At 36.6% G+C, this 18,869-nt stretch overlaps 1 protein-coding gene across 2 annotated transcripts in view; it reads left to right on the plus strand.

The window, feature by feature from the left end:
* Window positions 1–14,198, plus strand: part of LOC146000473 (uncharacterized) — a 193,346-nt gene extending 179,148 nt beyond the window's left edge. Inside the window, exons 5-9 of one of the 2 annotated variants that reach the window (XM_083138138.1) lie at window positions 587–700; window positions 1,614–1,806; window positions 4,304–4,420; window positions 7,488–7,631; window positions 10,825–14,198. In XM_083138138.1, coding sequence (XP_082994264.1) covers window positions 587–700; window positions 1,614–1,806; window positions 4,304–4,420; window positions 7,488–7,631; window positions 10,825–10,955 — 699 coding nt within the window. In that variant the 3' untranslated portion in view covers window positions 10,956–14,198. The remainder of the gene's footprint in view (window positions 1–586; window positions 701–1,613; window positions 1,807–4,303; window positions 4,421–7,487; window positions 7,632–10,824) is intronic. The other variant, XM_083138139.1, reaches the window with a different exon arrangement.
* The last annotated feature ends 4,671 nt before the right edge of the window (window positions 14,199–18,869 follow it).

The raw sequence follows: 18,869 nt of genomic DNA on the forward strand, positions 1-18,869 counted from the left end.
TTCTCGAAATTGTTTTTCCAATGAGGAAAATTAGTGAATTTATTTTTTAATGTGCACTCAGGAGCAAATTTGCCGTTGTTGAGGAGTTATTGAAAAGCACGCAGAAATTCTGCAAATGACCTCCTATCCTGACAAACAATCTCGCATCACGTATTGCCTCTTGATTTTTTTCACATTTCCGGGTTTATAGGAAAAGGAACGTAACATGTAGGAATTTTACTGCATCCTCTAACGATTCCATAACAACGTTAATTTTCTCCCTAGCAGAAAACAAACCAGAAGAATCAATTAAATGTCTACTACTATGTTGTAGATGGCAAGTAACTTTAGTATCTAATAAATTATTTTAAGGGCTTTTGAGTGCTATGTTTATTTTTAAGCAGCAGGACACTAGAACAAGATGTTGACCAGTAGGAATTGTTAATATATCATATATACTATGCAGCGCCATCTAGTGGTAATAAAATGGTTCAGATGCTTGTGTCATTATTCTAATAATACTTCGTGGTGTCTGATGCTCTAAAAATCGAGTGCTTGATGCTCAAGCTACTATTTATTCATCGTAAAATTTCGCATTTGCTTGTAGAAACCCTACGCGTGTCAAGTGCCCGGCTGTACAAAAAGATACACAGATCCCAGTTCACTTAGGAAGCACGTTAAAAACCACACAACGAAGGAGCAAGTACAAGCAAGGAAGAAGGTTAGTTCGCGTGACTCCCGCTTGCATCTGCCTTGGCGCACTAACTCTAACCTACTGTGTGTGGACAGCGACTAACAATGTAGATGTTTTCGAGTGTATGTTTAACACAATATTATTATTTTATTGTGCCTGACGTTCTGCACGAAGTAACGGTTGTCATCAATCGAAACTATGTATAATTTAACAAATACGAGTACCGTGGCTAACTGTTTCGCATGAGAATTTCATAATACCTAGGTATGTAACATAACAGATTTGCATAACTTTTATAATACGTTGCATCCTTTATGTGGCACTTTGTGTTACAATTCAATTATATGTTACTTGAATATGGCTTGCATGATTGAATATATGTGATTCCAATAACACTAATACAATAATTTCTTGATACATTTTTAAAAAATCAGAAATTCATATAGATATATTTCCTTTCCTCTATAGTGTTTATCAAGCACAAGAAGAGTGATTTTCTGGATCATGCATTATTAATCTTTATTCAAAAAGCATTCAAACGAAACTAACTTCACACATGTGTCTGGATTCAGCACAGCCAAGAAACATACGAACTTCAGTGAAATATTTCTTGCCAGTATTTCCTTAGTGAGATAAAAAAACAACAACTCTGAAAACTGCTTCGTTTATGGAAGCACAGTGGCGGTGATTATGGGGTCGTGTCGGGTAGTTGCCCCACTCTTTTACCCCTTTGGCCCCTGCAATATGCTAAACCTTATCTACTAAGGTAAACTGTCCTGCCCCCCATCCCAGTTTCGGAACCAAATCGCCGAGACTGTGGAAGCATATTCTAAATTAACTTAATTACTAGCAACTGTCTACTATATAACTTTCTCATTATTACCTATAGCCTACATGCTCTGTTGTATTCTATAATTTTATATATTCCTGTCTTCGACAGATGCGAAGTGAAGAGACGAACGCCTCAGCGACAGGAAACATGGAATCTCCTGAAAGCGCTTTGCGAACGACAAACAGCCAACGACGAGTTGCATCGCTCAGCCACGAGATGTCACCACTGAATGACATAATGGACTCTGGGCTGAGCCAGTCTTCTCGAAGCTCAAATCAAGGATCTTCTGTAGATCAATATGGTAAGCTTCTATCTCGCATAAAAATTAAGTTTTTGTTGATAACATTTGTAGTCTAGATTAATTTATAAACCAGGAAAAAATACAAACGCTTTGTTTTTCTTTTCCTTGTTTCTTTTAAAGAAGCTAATGATCTTGGAAAACTGAAATTTCCAAACTTCTGAGTGTGAATCTCAAATCAAAAAAGAAAAAAAAATAATTTCACCCAAAGCAAAAGAGAGAAAAAGTAACATCACCGACAGTAGCAACTTAGTCAAAAGAGATAAGAAATCGTTTACAAATTGCACCACAGGCGTTGTTACCGCTGGGACAGGGGGGGGGGGGCGACCTTCAATACACAAGGAGCGTATATTCCTGTCCAACTTTATGAGTCAAAAAAGATTAATCTATTTCAATTTTAAAAACAGACTAAGAACATTTGCTGGTAGGCAACAATTCTTACATGTAGATGAATCTAGTAGACAAGAGGGCCTGCAGGGATGTGGGGGGCGGGGGGCGACAAGGACACCAAATTATATCCTCGCTATGTTAAGCCTCTGCTCATGTATCAGTCATTGTTCCTGATACTTATCCCCAGTGGCGGCGATTGGGTGTCAAAACTGGAAGGGGCAAGAACTCAAGACCAGTGGCGCAACCACAGGGGGGCATTACCCACCCTCCCCAACCTTGGACGGAAATTATTTCTAGGGGAGCAAGGGGGCAAACATTGACGGCCAAGCGTACCTGCAGGGGGCAATTACCGCCCAGAACTTCAAATTTTATGTAAATAAAAATACTTTTCGTAAAATTTTCTTGCTCGCTTCTCTCGCAATGCCTGCTTTTCTTAGTCTTAGCAGGTTCAGAACCGTAGCTAGGGGATGGCGGGAGACAGCCCTGGGCGCCGAACGATCTAAATGAAAAAAAGTTGTAAAATTGATTGATTGATTTGTGTGTGTGTTTTTTTTAAGTCTACTTTATGCACAGAAAGGTTAATTGAGACTGGGCATATAGCTTAAAGTGGGTTCAGAACCACTATGTGCCTACACCGGGTATCGAACCCAGGACCCCTTGATCACAAGGCGACGATGTTACCATTACACCATCGGGGAGGCACAAAAGTTGTAAATGATATAATGACATGGCATTCCGTGAAATTATTTGCGCCCTATTAAATTAAAATTGATTTCAGCCTGCAAAAAAATTGGATCCAAAAAATTTCTTGCTCGCTTCGCTCCCAATTTATCCACCAATCACCAGACAGAGTAATAAGACTTGTCTTAATTGATTTTGTTTTAAATGCATGAACAATTGTTGTGAGGAAAGGGAGTGTTCACATTTCAGAGACAATTTATGTAATTTTTGCTGTTGGTTTATTATGAGATGGATGAATTGGTTGTGTAATGCATTTAAATAATATATGCTGCATATAATATTTATTAAAGACACTTTGAACACGTACACAATTTAGTGTGCACGTTGCATATAGCCTTTGTGAAACATATATCGTGCATGAAAGTTATGTTAATGTAAAAAAGAATTATATTTGGATTGTATTTATCAAGCATTCTCTGTCTTTCCAAAATAGTTTATGTGCTTGTTTTCCGTTATTAATGTGAAATTGAACGTGTTAAAAAAAATCAAATCGTTTGTTCGAACACAAATACTTCAGCACAAACTTCTACCTCCTTTTTGCGTAATTTACGGGGATAATAACGACTTTAATACTACCACTACTAATAGTAATAATAATGTTGGTCCTGGGTTCAAATCCCGGCGTGGGCATGGATGTTTGCGAGTATCCATTCATAACTTTCATCATGCCATCACTCATCCCCCTCTTCGCAAATTCGCCAAAATTGGCAAAAAAAGCGAAGTAAAATAAAGCAAATCAACAATAACAATAATAATAATTATAATAACATTATTAGTAACATTATTATTATTAAAATTATTATTATTGAAATTTTTATTATTATTATTGGTACTTGCCCCCAAACAAAAATTCGTGGTTGCGCCTCTGCTCAAGACTGCATGGAGCATGGAGAGAGGGGGGCAAGAACTGTTTTCTTATATATTATGTTTTCTTGCATATTATTGTTATTTTCCCTCCCTTCTCTACTTTTTTTTAGTTTAATTATGACGATTGGATGAACAATGACGAATAACGCTCTTGCTTTATAATGAAGGGTCCTGTGCATTGAAGTGCCAGACATTTTCCAGGGATGGGGGTGCAAAGAAACTTTATCTCTAGGAGGACAACAACACTTCTTCCTAAGAGCACTGCTTTATTTTGAATTATTTGAAAAGGAAATTACATGAATTCTACATGCCATGTAAAAGAGCTCAATGTGACAGACTGGAAATTTTCACCACTCGTTTTCCATGGTGGTGCAAATGCCCCTCCTTGATCTCGCGGAATACGCCAATATCCAGGATTCGATTCTTGGTGGCTACACGGTATGGTGGTTTTATTTTTTTAAAATCTTCTATCCTCATTAGCCTCAATTATCTTCTATTGCAGGTAGACCCTTGTCGTACCCAAACAGCCATTCCAGTCACAGCAATTCTGCGTTTCCGTCACCTACTCTGGTGGTCAGGACCCTCCAGGCAAATTCTTTGGAACGACCGCGGCAAGAATGTGAGTATTTACTAAAAGTTTATTTTTCATTCTAATCGTAATTGTCCGTGTAACTGAATGGAAAACTATTCTTAGTTTCTCCATTGTCCTAAACTATTAATTTTACTGTTTGTTTAAATGTAATACATGGAAGAACATAATATATTGGAAGGTACGTTTTTTTGAACTTAGAAATACATCTAAAGGGGAGAAAATATTTATCACTTTTCGGAAATAAAATCTTTATCTTTAATTTTTTACTCACTCCAAATACAGCGGTGTATTAGATATTTGCCCTCATCCGCTTGACTTTGACCGAAGGGCATTTACCATTCTCAATTCCGACCTATGTCTGATTCAAAATTATGATTTGCAGTTCTGAAGTCCTAAGATTAATGAACGTGTCGTATCATTATTTTAGCAAATTAGTTTCATTTCATGACAGAGAACAGACACACAGTGGCGGATTCAGGAGAGTATCAAGGGAGGGGCTTAAGATAGTAAAACTCTTTCCTGTAGTCGCTTGTTAAACCTCTCACCCGATAAATCCTCAATGGTAAAAATAAATATAATTCAATTGAGTTTTAAAATTTTGTTTGCGACAGCCTTCAGCTAGGGCTGGTACCGACACCAGACCTTTCACCTGGTAATGTCCATCATTGTCGATAAAACACACTACAAAGTTTATTTATGTGAGAGTTTAACAAGATTTACAGTCAAATGATAATGCCTTGTGTTTATTCTGTGTGTATGGTGGAGAATATCATTATTAGGCATTTACTTTTGGGAAAATTACAGAAAGAAAAAAAAGACAGCAAAAAATATCTCCAAGATACAACAATCTTCTGTTTTAGGTTTTAAGATACAACCATTTTTCATTATGTATAACGGGCACCTTTCCCAACATATTATACAAATATAGAACTACAATGCGTGTCATACATGGAATAATTCAGACAGTTACATGAAACCACGTGTAAATGGATTTTTCTCACGTTTTTTCACCTTCTTTCGGAACGCTTTGCATCACAGAGCAAAGTGACAGAAGATCGAGTGCATATCTACCGTCACACGGGCACCGTAGCATCGGCATTTGTCGCGCGAGAAATAGTGGAAAATAACTTCCTCAGAAATTGCTTCGAACATATCAAACTGACACGAACAGGCGTAGGCCATGTGACCTACAATTTAAAAGAAAACTAGTTTAAAAGCACAATAAATATATAATATTAAGTACATTTGACTAGAAAATTTGCTAAAACAAAAACGCGAATTTTGGGGAAAATAACACCGAAAAGTTAAAACAATTCGCGATTAAAATTACCACCTGAGCGCTAGTGTCGCTTCCAATATGGCCGCTCTATCTAGGATAAATCTTTCTTTACATTCAGTAGTAGTACGTATGGCTGGTAAGTAAGAAACATTTAAATTACGCGATATTTTTAAATATTGCGAATGCGATGTGAATTCCAGGAACTATAACGAAGGTGAAGCTATGCTGAGCACGAAGCATTTAATTATCATAGGCAAATACAACACGGAAAACGCAGACGAAACTAATGTATACGCACTGGTTCTTCAAAGCAGTGCTGTTTCATCTGCACCTTCGTTGTAACTGGGACTCTCGGAAATGATTTGAAAATAAAGCAATTCACCTGTATTTCCAAAGCTTGGCCAGGAGAAAAATGTAAACATATCGTTGCAGTTCTTCCCCCAAAGAGGCAGGCTGGTTTATTAATAACACAAAATAATAATAGAATTCACAATTTCATCGACGCTATCTTCACTGAAAAAAAGACTTACTGAATGAAACAACAACATTAGCATGTCAATTTTCTTTTTCTGGTTACCTTTATGATTACAGACAATAATTAATTCTCAAATTATTTTCATCTTCGCACTTAATCGACTCGCACCTGTTCCAAATTTCAACATAAATACACTGTTTTCGAAAAAAGTTTTATTCATAAAGATTAATTTAAAACTTTATTTTCATGGTAATAGAATCATATTTCGGAAAATAAAGTGAACAGACTCGTGCATTCTTCGTAATTTCCTTGCCGCATTATAATGTTATCCCCCCATGCCAATCTTCGGTCAATCAATTCTGTTTTCCCTGATTTATTTACAAATTCAATTTTGTTGATTCCACGGGGTGGAAACACATGCAAACCTTTCACTTATCCTGACCCACAAAACGATTTAGAGCAAAAAACTGAACAGTAGACGTTACTCTATCGAACATTTTCCATTCTTTGAAAGACTTGCTATCCTACATAGAGTAGTTCCGAAAAATCCCACCAGATGGCATATCGGATAATTTTAATCGCGAATAACCCGATTTTGGTAATGAAAAAAACACCCAAAAAGCAAGGTCACTACCTATAAGCATTCATTATATATTCTTCGTATTACATTCGTGGAAAGGTTTTTAAGGTGAAAAATTATGGTCGGGAAAGGGAAAAAAAGTTTCTGAAAATGTTTTCAAAAAGGTGCTGATAAAATGCCTTTATTAGATGCTTTCTTTTTCTGCGACTTCTGTATATAATGCGCGCGGACCGCAGAGAGAACTGTGGTTATATAATGCGCGCGGACCGCAGAGAGAACTGTCGTTCTGCCGAATAGGTTTTGTTGAAGTTTGTGTTTTCTCTCGCGGGTTTTGCTACAGTATCTTGGGAACTATTGGGTCTGCAATAATTATGTTATACCATTTTATAGCTCTCGTTCTGCTCTACAAAATGAGAATATATGATTTGATAGTAGCTGCTCAAGAAGAGTGAAAATCATTTATGTTTCTGTCCAATTTTTTTTAACAAAACATGAAAGAAAAGGAAGAAAAAAAGGTGCTGAAGCATCAAAGAGGAGGTAAAAAGGGGATAAATGTGCTAATCTCACAAAAAGTGCAACAGAGTGTGTTCATTTTACTTGATTTCATATCCTAAAATACACATCTCAAACGATCGGTATGAAAACAGCTATATTTTTGAAAAGGTACTGCACCTTAAAATCCGTTCCATAATAAGTATGATGGTGATGGTAGTAGTGGTGTAATGTTAGCGATTGGTGATTATGAAAATGTATCTTTCAGCTGAGTTAACGTGGAAGTCGGAGCTTTTCTGTCCGGAACAGGATCTCACGAACACGGACAGCCTTGGTTCTTCCTGCCTCGACGATCCGATGCTCGAGTACATCCCCTTCGAATCCATGCGACGACTCCTCGGGGAAACCACAGGTGAGTGGAAATTCGTCATGTGATGTACAGTGTGTTCCAAAAGTATCGTTACAACTCTATACCTTCACTCAAATGTCAACTTCACTTCTACGTAGTAGCTACAGACTAGACTGCGTTTTGCAGACTAACGAGGCTCTGGCGTCTCCCCCCATGGCCAGTATAATCCTATGTGGGACTTGTATGTTGTCCATGTGTGTTTGTAATGTCACTTCATCTATTTCATCTTATCACCATTCATATTAATTCTTCCCAATTAGCCAAAGGTAGCAGAAACGCGAAGTAAAATAAATAAATTCAATCAATCAATTCTTGTCCATTTTAGCCTTTTAAAATCCTCATCAAACGCACATTCCCCTGAAAAATATCGGATGCGCGAGGCCCCGTGTTGTGACACGATTCGCACATTCCTAAGGGCAGCACTGCTAAAAAGTACTCTGTGTTCGTGAGTTTCTTGGCGAAACCTTTCCTTATAAATAGGTTTGATAGGATGGTCGAATTCCATGGCCTCCACGTTCACCGGACCTTACCCCTTAACGTTTTTCTCTGTTGGACTACGTTAAGGATATTGTGTCCAAACATAGATTAGGGATTAGAGGATTATATCTGCCTTAACAATTCCTGAGAACATGGCGTGTAGCCGAATATTTTTTCAACGGGTAGTTCCATTTAAAGGATTCTGCTTGTCCCCCCCCCTTTCCAAAAAAAAAATATCAAGGTGCCTGCTTGGCAGTCATTAACGAGGATAACAATGACACATTGGTGTCTGAATACAACAAAACCTCATGATTCATCTTGCAAGAGACGCTTCATCTCCTTGCCAGAAAGACGAGTGCATCAGTCCATCTATTTAAGGAACGAAGCCCCCTGCATCAGTGTGATTTCATTCTAACCTCCCACATGGAAAGCGATTTTTTACGCTCAATCTTAGAAACGTGTTGCATTTTCCATACTTCCCCTACTTGGCCCTTCTCCATGCCCCATTTATGTTCTTACTCGACTTACCTATCCAGTTTTTTATGTTGATTTTCATGTAGACAATGGATGTTTTCATGTATGGATGTTTCGTTAGTTTAACGGCATTTTATCAAATGCAACACAACTGTCTTTCGTAACCGGTGGAGGCAAATTACTCCAACTGTGATAGCAGCCCCGATTAGCCTATCGTAGAATAAAGTGGAATTAAAAACAAACCTTTCCAAACTTTGCAATCCTGTTCAAACTTCAAAAGCGTTTTGAAAAATTTACTGAACAATTAGTCTCATTATACAACAAAGTTTTATGGAAGTAATATTTCATTTCATGTAACATTTACTAGAACTCTATGTGAATGACTGAAGGAAAAAGAGAGTGAGATAAAGAGTCCAACCACATTCTAGATGGAAGTAAATATGTTTTGCATTTTAGGTGACAGTCAGTTGACAAGGGAAAGCCACCTGCTAGAATGTTTCAGAACAACTTTCTTATAGTCTGGAGGGGAGTAATGTTTGTGTGTATATATCGTCCTGTTTTTTACCTTGTTACATTTGTACTTGGTGCAGAGTCTGAGGAAGACCTTGTTAGAAGGTTGAAACGTTACGTTAAGTTTATGTTTTATAATAAAATAAATTACTGCCTTGGTTAGCCTATTGGGTTTTTCACTATTTCTGTCACGGAAGGAGAAAGGCAGGTGAAGTGACAGTGAGTTTTGTTGGATTGGAACTGGAAGCACCATATTCTTATTTTGTACTAAGTATTTGACCGGTTCGACGTTGTGTGCGTGTATTGCGTATGTGTATGTGAAAATGTGTGTTTGTTAATGAACGTCAAATTCCATAATGCCTCCAGTTCTGTCAAAGTTGAAATCAAAAACCTTGCATAGCCAAGCTCGGGAAATTCTAAGCAACATGCACGAGTTCATGAAGGAGGAAGCCACTCAAGGTGTTAGCATTTTGGCAAGAGAGCAGTGGCTGCGACATTTTATTGTCAATATTTTTTCATATTTCTAACTTTAATACATACTTACTTTTACATATCTAAGGAAATTATACTTAATGTTACATATTTCAACAGTTTTATTTCACAAATTGTTAATATTTCATAATTTTGGAATTGTTCAAAAGAAATAAATTATGTGGCTCCATGAGCATTTCAACTCTTGGCTCCGGCACGTGTTCTTGTAGAAATTGCATAGAGGAGGCTGTCATTTTTGCTGCTTAATGCAATGCATATTGTTTTTTGTGTTAAAATTGCTATGCTTTGATGGGTGACAAGTTCATAGCAAAAGAAAAAGCCGCACAGCTTATCGTCTAGTGGCAGTATATGTACTTGTTATTTTTGTGGAAGCCGGCATCGCTTGTAAATGTACAACAAAGGCAACCGACTCTCGCCGATCACAGAGAGGCAATAATACTGCTTGAGGAGGAGTGTTGTGGTCCAATTGTCACGGTTTAACACGTTCGCATGTTATTAGTTCTCAAAGCAGTGGTAGTGTCGGTCGTTTATTATCTGTCGTTGCAGTTCCGTACCAGTGTAGACGGGTTTTGGGAGTGAACAGTTAGAACGCCACCAGTGCATTAATGCAATGGAAAATAATAAATTGTTTATTTTGTTTGAAATCACTCAAATAAGGAATCACTATGAAGAAGTTTTCTTTGCAGCATTTTTGGTAATTTTACGTATGTGCTAGCCCATATTTTGCGAATTTTTAGTCCATATGTATGTAGCTACATACAAAGTCACTTATTAGTTCATATTAATCCTAGTCCTGGTATAATGAATGACGTTTAAAACTCAACGTTATACCTGAATTCTCTAATTTTCTTGTTGTACGTAAGAGCTGTGCATCGGCGCACTGCAGCGATTTTTCTATCTGCTCCATTAGCAACACTGCTTGTTGAGTTGTGTCGCGCATCGCACGGCAGAAATATATGTGTTGGTCTCTATTTCTTGATTGTAACTTATGATCTTTGAAGGTAGGGAAATTTAGTTACACTATAAACACCTTTACATTTGTGGATTATTTGTTACATATATGAGTATTACTTATGGGAGATAAAACTCACCCTGGCAAGGATGAAAATTTCTCCTTCTTGCAAGTGGTGCTTGAGACATTTGTAGTGGATCCTTGGTACCCCTTAAATCGCAGCCTGCATACATTTAAGAAATTATTATATTAGACGTGCTTTTGCATTTCGTTTTCTTCTATTCCTTTCAGAATTTCTGGACGCAGCTCTGCAACAACATCTGGACCTGGACGCAGACTTCATTGAGAGACAGTTTATGGAACTCGCAAATCTGGATCGATCACCAAGTCACTCTTCTCCCATGTTTCATGACGGATCATGAGGTACACTCGTTCCATAATCGGGACCAGAAGTGTGAAGCAGAACGCTCAAAGCAAGAGAGCAAACAGAGATCCTGTGAGGAGGAATTGAGCGGCTGCAGCCGCGAATTGAGCTCCCGACTGAAGCTTCTGTTCTCAACATGGCCACGTTCAAACTATTTACTTGAGATCTTCCCTATATCTTTCTCTCGAAGAGTGATACATATAAATGGTGGAGCTTCAGAGATATTTTTTACACCTGCGACAGTTTTACCACACACACAAAAGAAAATGCATCAAATTTATTTTTATACAATTCAGGAGCTTCGATTGCTTCAGCTATGCGTGCAATTGATAAAAACTCGTTATCCGATGCATTATTAATAAAGAGAAACCTTGAATCAAAAGACGGCTGAATCCAAATTTCAATGCATTTTCTTGCATATCATTACATCATTGGTTCAAATGACTAGTTAATTTTGTCTTTTTCCTGTTATTCTTTGTTCATTGCTGCTAAATAGTCTTTTAAAAACTATTCTTCGAACAGTAAGTTTAAAGTGATGAAAATGACTACATATAATTAATTCCTGCATTCCCACCAAAAAAACATTATTATATTTTAAGCATTCAAAAAAAATGTTTGTAAGAATGTTTTTTTTTTAATATTGATGCATTTTATCGAGTATAATTAATTGGAATTCACGCTATGCGTTAATTAATGCGTTCACTTTTCTATATGTAGATATTCTGTATTCTTTTCACTATTTTGTGGCTAGTTACATAAAATTTAACAATTTTCACAAACTGCTCAATGTCACGAATCAAGGTGTATACGTACATGTAAGTTAGGTAATGTGAATTCTTTGTGAAATTTTCGTGTAACGTAGGTTGGATACCTTCGCAAATGTCCAAAATGAGAGAAGTATATTCAAAGGTGTATGCTCAGTTACATTACGATGTTGAATTTGTGAAACTAATATTCAGAAATCAAGGTCCTTTATATAATCTATACATGGGAGCAATTATGTGCAGATATCCAATTTAGTAACACTCGGAGACGTTCTCAGAAGCTCTTTGATTGGATTGTTTGCCACGACTGCCTCAGATCTTAAAAGCCAATTAAGTGTACAGGCGAGAATATGGAAGAACTAACTCATAGGCTTAACTACTGGGGGATCGATGCCTTCGTGACCTACCTAATCAACCGAACCTTCTCAATTTCCAGATTTTGAAATGTCTTAATTGCCATATATATAAATAATTTTTGTTCATAAGAATTTATCAACTTGGATTCCAGAAAATAAACTCCCTGTTATGCCTATGAAAGAATAAAAAAAATCAAGTACATACATGGAAATTGTATAAGTTTAGAGAACATGAATATAATATAATAGAAATAAAAATAATTGTTTCTGTACTCAGTAAAGTTCATTGTGGCGATGACTTCAGTTTCGTATAATTCACACAAGCAACCTATTGTAATTTCCACTCATTTAATGTATTAAAATAATCTAGTTGATCTGTTTGTATTCTAGAGAAGAACTGCTGCCATACTTGGTCATGCCAGAACAATAAATCTCTAATCTCTAGACAAAATACACTCATCCTTTCATAATACTTAACTTGCAGCCAAAAAATATGCAGCCTGGATGAGCTGTGGTTCCCATCTTATGAGAAATTGTTTCCAGCATGTGCCTGTAATTTCCTACAATACATTCAATTGATTCGAGATGGCCATACTGATACTGCCATCTTGGACAACTCTTCACTATGAAGAAATGTAACTTTAGGAATGGTAGTACTAAAATCACATTCGGGAACGTTCTGATAAATGACTCATTAAAATAATACATGATGCAGCGTGTTGTAATCTTCGAGGTTTTATATTTTCAAAGACAAGTAAAAAAATGTATATCCTTCTATTTTGTATTGTAAGACCATAATTAGGTTCTGTCAAATTGCATATTCATATTATGCAAAACCAAACAGACTACTATTTCTTTTGAAGTACTTGGATATTGTAATAACTAAGAATCAAAGGCAATAAATAAATATTGACAATGAATATTTACAAGAAACTGCCATAGGAGAAAAAAATAATTATAATCTACTTTTATCATAAAAACAACCATTACATGAACATTAATAGCTCATTTTTATTTTTTCAATTCTAATAAGTATTTGAACATTTCAACAAGATATTAAAAACTATTCTCGATATTTGACAAATTTCACACACTTCGGGTATTTTGTAATAGACTAGCCAACTTTCTTGTAATACGTACAGTGGGATCCATGAGTATTACCATGCAAATTGTCCATGACTATTTTCTTTAATTTTTCTCTTACATCCTATGTGTTTTTAAGCGATGGATTTTTATGCATGCTAGTGGAGAAGTTGCCAACAGTTTGTTTTGAGTTTTCTTTTAATTCTTGAAGCTCTTATTGGGTCAAATAAAGTGCACGAACATGGTGATGGACAATTTGAACAGTAATACTCATGGATCCCACTGTACATAATGGGATGCTCTTTTTCAATTCCTTTCTTGAAAGAGGGAAAATTCCACATTTCCATTGTCTTTCTACAGGTCTTATTCCTCCCAGATTCCCCCTAGTACAGTCACGGACACTTATGGGTTGTAACAATACCATTGATTCTCAATGGAATCGTTACAACCAAGAAGTGTCCGTGACTGTACATTCTTTTGGAACTGGCATACCTTCATTACTATTATAATTACACGTCTGCTTAGATTTTTAAATATAAGTAGAGAGGTACAATTTGTCATCAGTGTATTCATTCTTCACCTCCTTCTGACTGAGGTACACTAAAATATTATTTATTTACGTATAAATATGTTGTAAAAAATGTAAATTTTCCTCTATATCTCAACGTTACAGAATGAGGGAAATAAAAATATTGTTTATATGGTATATGCTATTGTATCGTACACGTTAAAGTTATATAAAAATACGATATAGTGAAATATTCTACATTAGTTTATTCTTTAATGCTCCAATACTATTATTCAACACAAGCAGAGCAGGTATTCTTAATGTATATTATTTTGTGGCAAATGCTGTGAAAAATATTATGAAATCGTGTGTTGGTTTTTGTCTTTCATTGCTGCCACATTTTGTACAGTATTAGTTTTTGTTGGTGTACAGTAGACTTCAGTAGCATTTGTTATTACAACAAATTTCCCAAAGATCTCTTTTTATTATGTGATTATGTATGTCTTGTGACCATTGGGATCAGCCCTAAATTAATCTGTTATATATTATATATTTTCATGCAATAAAGATATATAAATTTAACTTTACAAAGTTTCAATGAACATTTTGTTTTAATAAATGTGATCCTTGTTTTATTGAAATAATTGGGGGAATAAATTGAGAAAAATCCATAGGTGCTGGCGCAAGGGGAGGCACTTGAACCCCCTAAATGTTCAGATTTATGAAAATATACAAGTTATTGGTAGTACTTTTGTTAAGGTTCTGCAACCTGAGAAGCAACGTAACGAGTAATTTTTATGATATTTGCAAATGTAACAGTTATTTATCAAAATAATCCAGGATGATATTTTTATGGGCTAGAAAACTTTTTTATTCTGCCCCCCCCCCCCAAGTCAAGCTCCAAGTTCAATGCTGCACCACTAAAGTTAGGGCCCAAGTTACGCCCATGGAACATCAATGCTTTAGTCGTGATTAGAACCCAGTAACAATGATTTCCTTCTGAATTTCGACAATCACTACGCCAAGAACGCTGTTGCACCACTCATACATACATTGTTAAGGACATTACTTTACCACACATAAGCCAGTCATTTTACACCAAAATTTTGTAACCGGTTTTAAAAACTCTTACAAATAAGGGCCTTAGTGTGTGTGATTGTGTGTGTGTGTGTGTGTGTGTGTGTGTGTGTGTGTGAGAGAGAGAGAGAGAGAGAGAGAGAGAGAGAGAGGGCGTCCATAAGCATGCATCTATGTAGAATAGTCTACGTACAATAAAAATTGTTCTACGGTCATCATAATGGAAAATAACTGCCAAAAAGAACGTTTTATCGCTTCAAATAAAAATATTTCGCCATAAAATTGTCTGCATTTTTGGATTCTCATCGCTGAGAATTTTGAGTTTTTAGGTTTTTGCAGAGCAAATCGTTAATGATTTGACGCACGTTAAGCCTAAGCCAGAAATGTTGAACTATAGCCTATGTTAATGATAATAATAATAATAATAAATTTTCTTTATTAAGTGGAAACATAACCAGCAGATACAAGATGCAGATAAGAATTGCCACCAGTGCCGGATCTACAAATCTTGGACCCCCCGCAAAATATTACCAAAGGCTCCCCTTTACCTACCTACCTTCACACACAACACACACACACACACATTATTTATATATATATATATTTATATATATATATATATATATATATATATTTATATATATATATATATATATATATATATATATATATATATATATATATGTGTGTGTGTGTGTGTGTGGGTGTGTGTGTGTGTGTGTAATTCTTGATCTCATGTTGACAATGTCACATATAAGGGCCTAGAGGGTGCTTCAAAAGTCCCTTAACACCCCTTACAAAAAGTAAGGGAGTTACACTGGTACAATTGGTCATGATAGAAACAGGTTAGGTTTAGGGGGTACATACTGTGTTCCAAGCGGACGTCCGCCATATTGAGTTCCACTCCATTTTTTTTAATGGGAAGGGGGTGATGTGCATAGGCGTAGATTTCTTCAGAGATTGGGGGTCAAAGCTAAGTAAAGCAAGAATACTGATTTATTTCTGTTTGCGGGCGGACAAAGTTTTTTTTGTGTTTTTTCAAGTTGGGACCTAATGCACTTGAGTTAACCTTTGAAAAATTGCAATTTCAATAATTAGCTTTGACAACAAGACATATACATATATCAGGGTACATCGAACTTTATTAGCAGGACAAAACATTCACTGTACTACTGTCATTATGTAATTATGCAACATAATACTTTACATGTAACTTTTGACTGAGAATTTGATTATTATACTCGGTTCATACTTATTCCTACAATCCTTTATAAGAGTTTAATATCGTCACACATATTTACATAAAAAAAGGAAGGCCCAAGATAAAATTTTCATACAGGCGAAGTCGATTTTTGGCACCCCAACTTTCTATCCTGTCACCACCTGCCTCAACTTTCTAGCCTGATCTCACTACTTTCCATCTTCGTTCAATAAAGGAAAACATCGCCTTGCTGTATATTTACGGTTTTTAAGGACGATAGATAATAGCCTTGTATTTTCAATGCCTTAATGTCAAAGAACGCGTATATCATAGGTTGATATCAAAATAACAATAGTCCCTTAAATTGCTACATGACTTTTCATTATACATAGATCATTGAGAAGTAACTTCAATTACTTTTTCTACACAAATCCAACTCTTTATAAAACAAATATCTACATTTATGTAATTAGAAATAAGGATTTGGCTCTATTAAATCTGGACGCCCTGGTCTGGCGCTGTCGAGGGGCCGGTGCTCCGGGTAATCGCTTAAGCTGCCCCCCCCCCCCCCCACACACACATAGGTACACTTATTGTATAAATTGGTATAAATATGTTAAACTACAACTTTCAGCCACATCAATGCAGTATGAAGTAGCACACACATGTTTACAGATACATGTAAAAAAATGGTAATCCTGATTATACGTATAAAACAGTATCATATTGAAAACAGAATATTTTCAACTTCTGCTGGACTTTTCCGAAAGGAAACAAATGGACTGGCTCATTCAAGAGTGCATGAAGACTACAGTATTCCTACGCTTCTTCCTCTATTCTCGCACATATTCATTCATAATATACCATGCGTTTTCTTTAATTCATTGTCGGTTTGAAAAAGGAAATACTAAACGCACAAGCACAAGAAAGACACTCAAACTGAGTGATAATCCCACATTATTGATTCTGCCCATTTCAGAACAGAATCCTGCGTTATTTTCCAGCTGTTCTGTGCGAAGTTTCTGTGGGCAAAAGTTATGTATTTTTTTTTAAAGTTGTACAATGGGCCCCTTATAGGTGGGGATGGGGGTCATACGAGAACTGGAGGGGCCCGGGCCCTCTTGCGCTGGTGGTGACGTGATATATACTATATATATAACTGTTTTCTCACAGCTGGAAAATGATACATGTGTTACAAACATGCATTCATAACCTTTTCCTGATTAAAGATAGCTTGAAGAAACCTTCACCACTGCATTTCTCGTGAAATTCTTGCGTGAATACCACGCTTGAGACATTAGTGGGTGACCTATTGTTGTGTTTTTCCGGCTCCCCCCCCCACATAAAGCAGCTGCAGGGCCCACCCAGCCTCAAAACAAATGGTGCCCGGCGGGGGTAAAGGCGGGCGGAGCGTGTCGCTGATCACATCACCTCCAAGATGTCCGACATCGGAAATTTGTGGGGCCCTACTCCCACATACCCTAAATGTGCCTTCATGGCACAGTGATATATGCACAGGAAAACTTTACCTTTACATATTGTATTTGTTTCTGCACTTCCCAGCAACTACGTTTATTTTTTACGTACGCGAACCCTCTACTATGTCAATGACTGAGGACCCCCTAAAGGGGCCCCCCGCACTGCGGGGTTTTGCGGGTTGTAGATCTGGCACTGATTGCCACTCCTGATTTTAGATTTTAAGTGTGCATTTACTTCAGCTTGGCTTAGCGGTTGATACATTTGTTCAAGGGGGGGGGGGGTCATTTACTTATGCCAGAGATATCCAACGGGAAGATTTAAGATATTCATTAACGGAGATATATTTCATATAATACATACTCAAACACTGATTACAATTCCTACTTGATGTGGTGCATATATTTGAATCATAAATTCTTTCGGTTGCCCCGCACCTTCACCACGTAACGAACTGTTGCTCGTTGGGATCTTACCAAGAATCCTAACCTTTATGCTTGGGTGATGTAGCTCTGTCATTCATTCATCCTCACTGGTGAGCACTCGCCCTTGGCAGATAACTTGATGGTAATGGGCGAGAGGTTACTTTTCACACTTGAAATGGCACAACACTAAGAATTTGGGTTTATATCTTCTACTTTAGATCAACATGGTTAGCGAAGGATATTACCTGTCTATTCGATGATGAAGAGAGTTCCTCGGAGAAGACTCGTAGAAGTGTGCTATGCAGGCTCGCTCAAATTCCCCGATGTTTTTCGTTCCTCGATCCAAAGCAAAAGACCCCACGTCGCCCGTTACACTCCAACTTATCCTTTCTTCCACCACCTGGTTATTGCTCCCTAATACCCGTTGATCAGCAACTTACTTTCAATCAACCAGGAAGATTGATTTGATACTGACTTAGCATTCTTTGAATGCTTGAGAGAGTAACGGCCGACGAAGGAGGTTATTGCTTTTGGCTTGCTACTTTTCTCTAATCAGGGGAACCTGTTACGATATGAGGGTCGTAACAAGAAAAACATTTCGGGAGAGGTACGAACAAAGTGTCTCAAATATATAATAATAATAATAATAATAATACGTTGATAAGATTAATACGTCCATTCATAATAATATATGATATTAAAATAGGTAAATTAATTATTATTATTATTATTATTATTATTATTACATGAGCAGGGGAAAATATGATATACGTAAGAATAGAGATATAACAGTAGGCCTGCGTATCCATTATCTAGCTTATTTGTAGTTAAGATCCATAAAATTTACATAAACAGCTGTTCTATCAAAGAAATTAATGTAAAAAATAATTTTAAGTGGATTATTTATTGGTTAATTGATTACCAAAAATGTTGTTTTGTACAGCTGATGAAAAGTAAAGTCCCTGAACATTATTTTCATGTGTATTTTGTTAGTGCATAGTTGCAAGCATAAATTTTTGCAG

This window comes from Lepisma saccharinum, chromosome 16 (genome assembly GCF_977018435.1).
Source record: "Lepisma saccharinum chromosome 16, izLepSacc3.1, whole genome shotgun sequence".
Lineage (NCBI taxonomy): Eukaryota > Metazoa > Arthropoda > Insecta > Zygentoma > Lepismatidae > Lepisma > Lepisma saccharinum.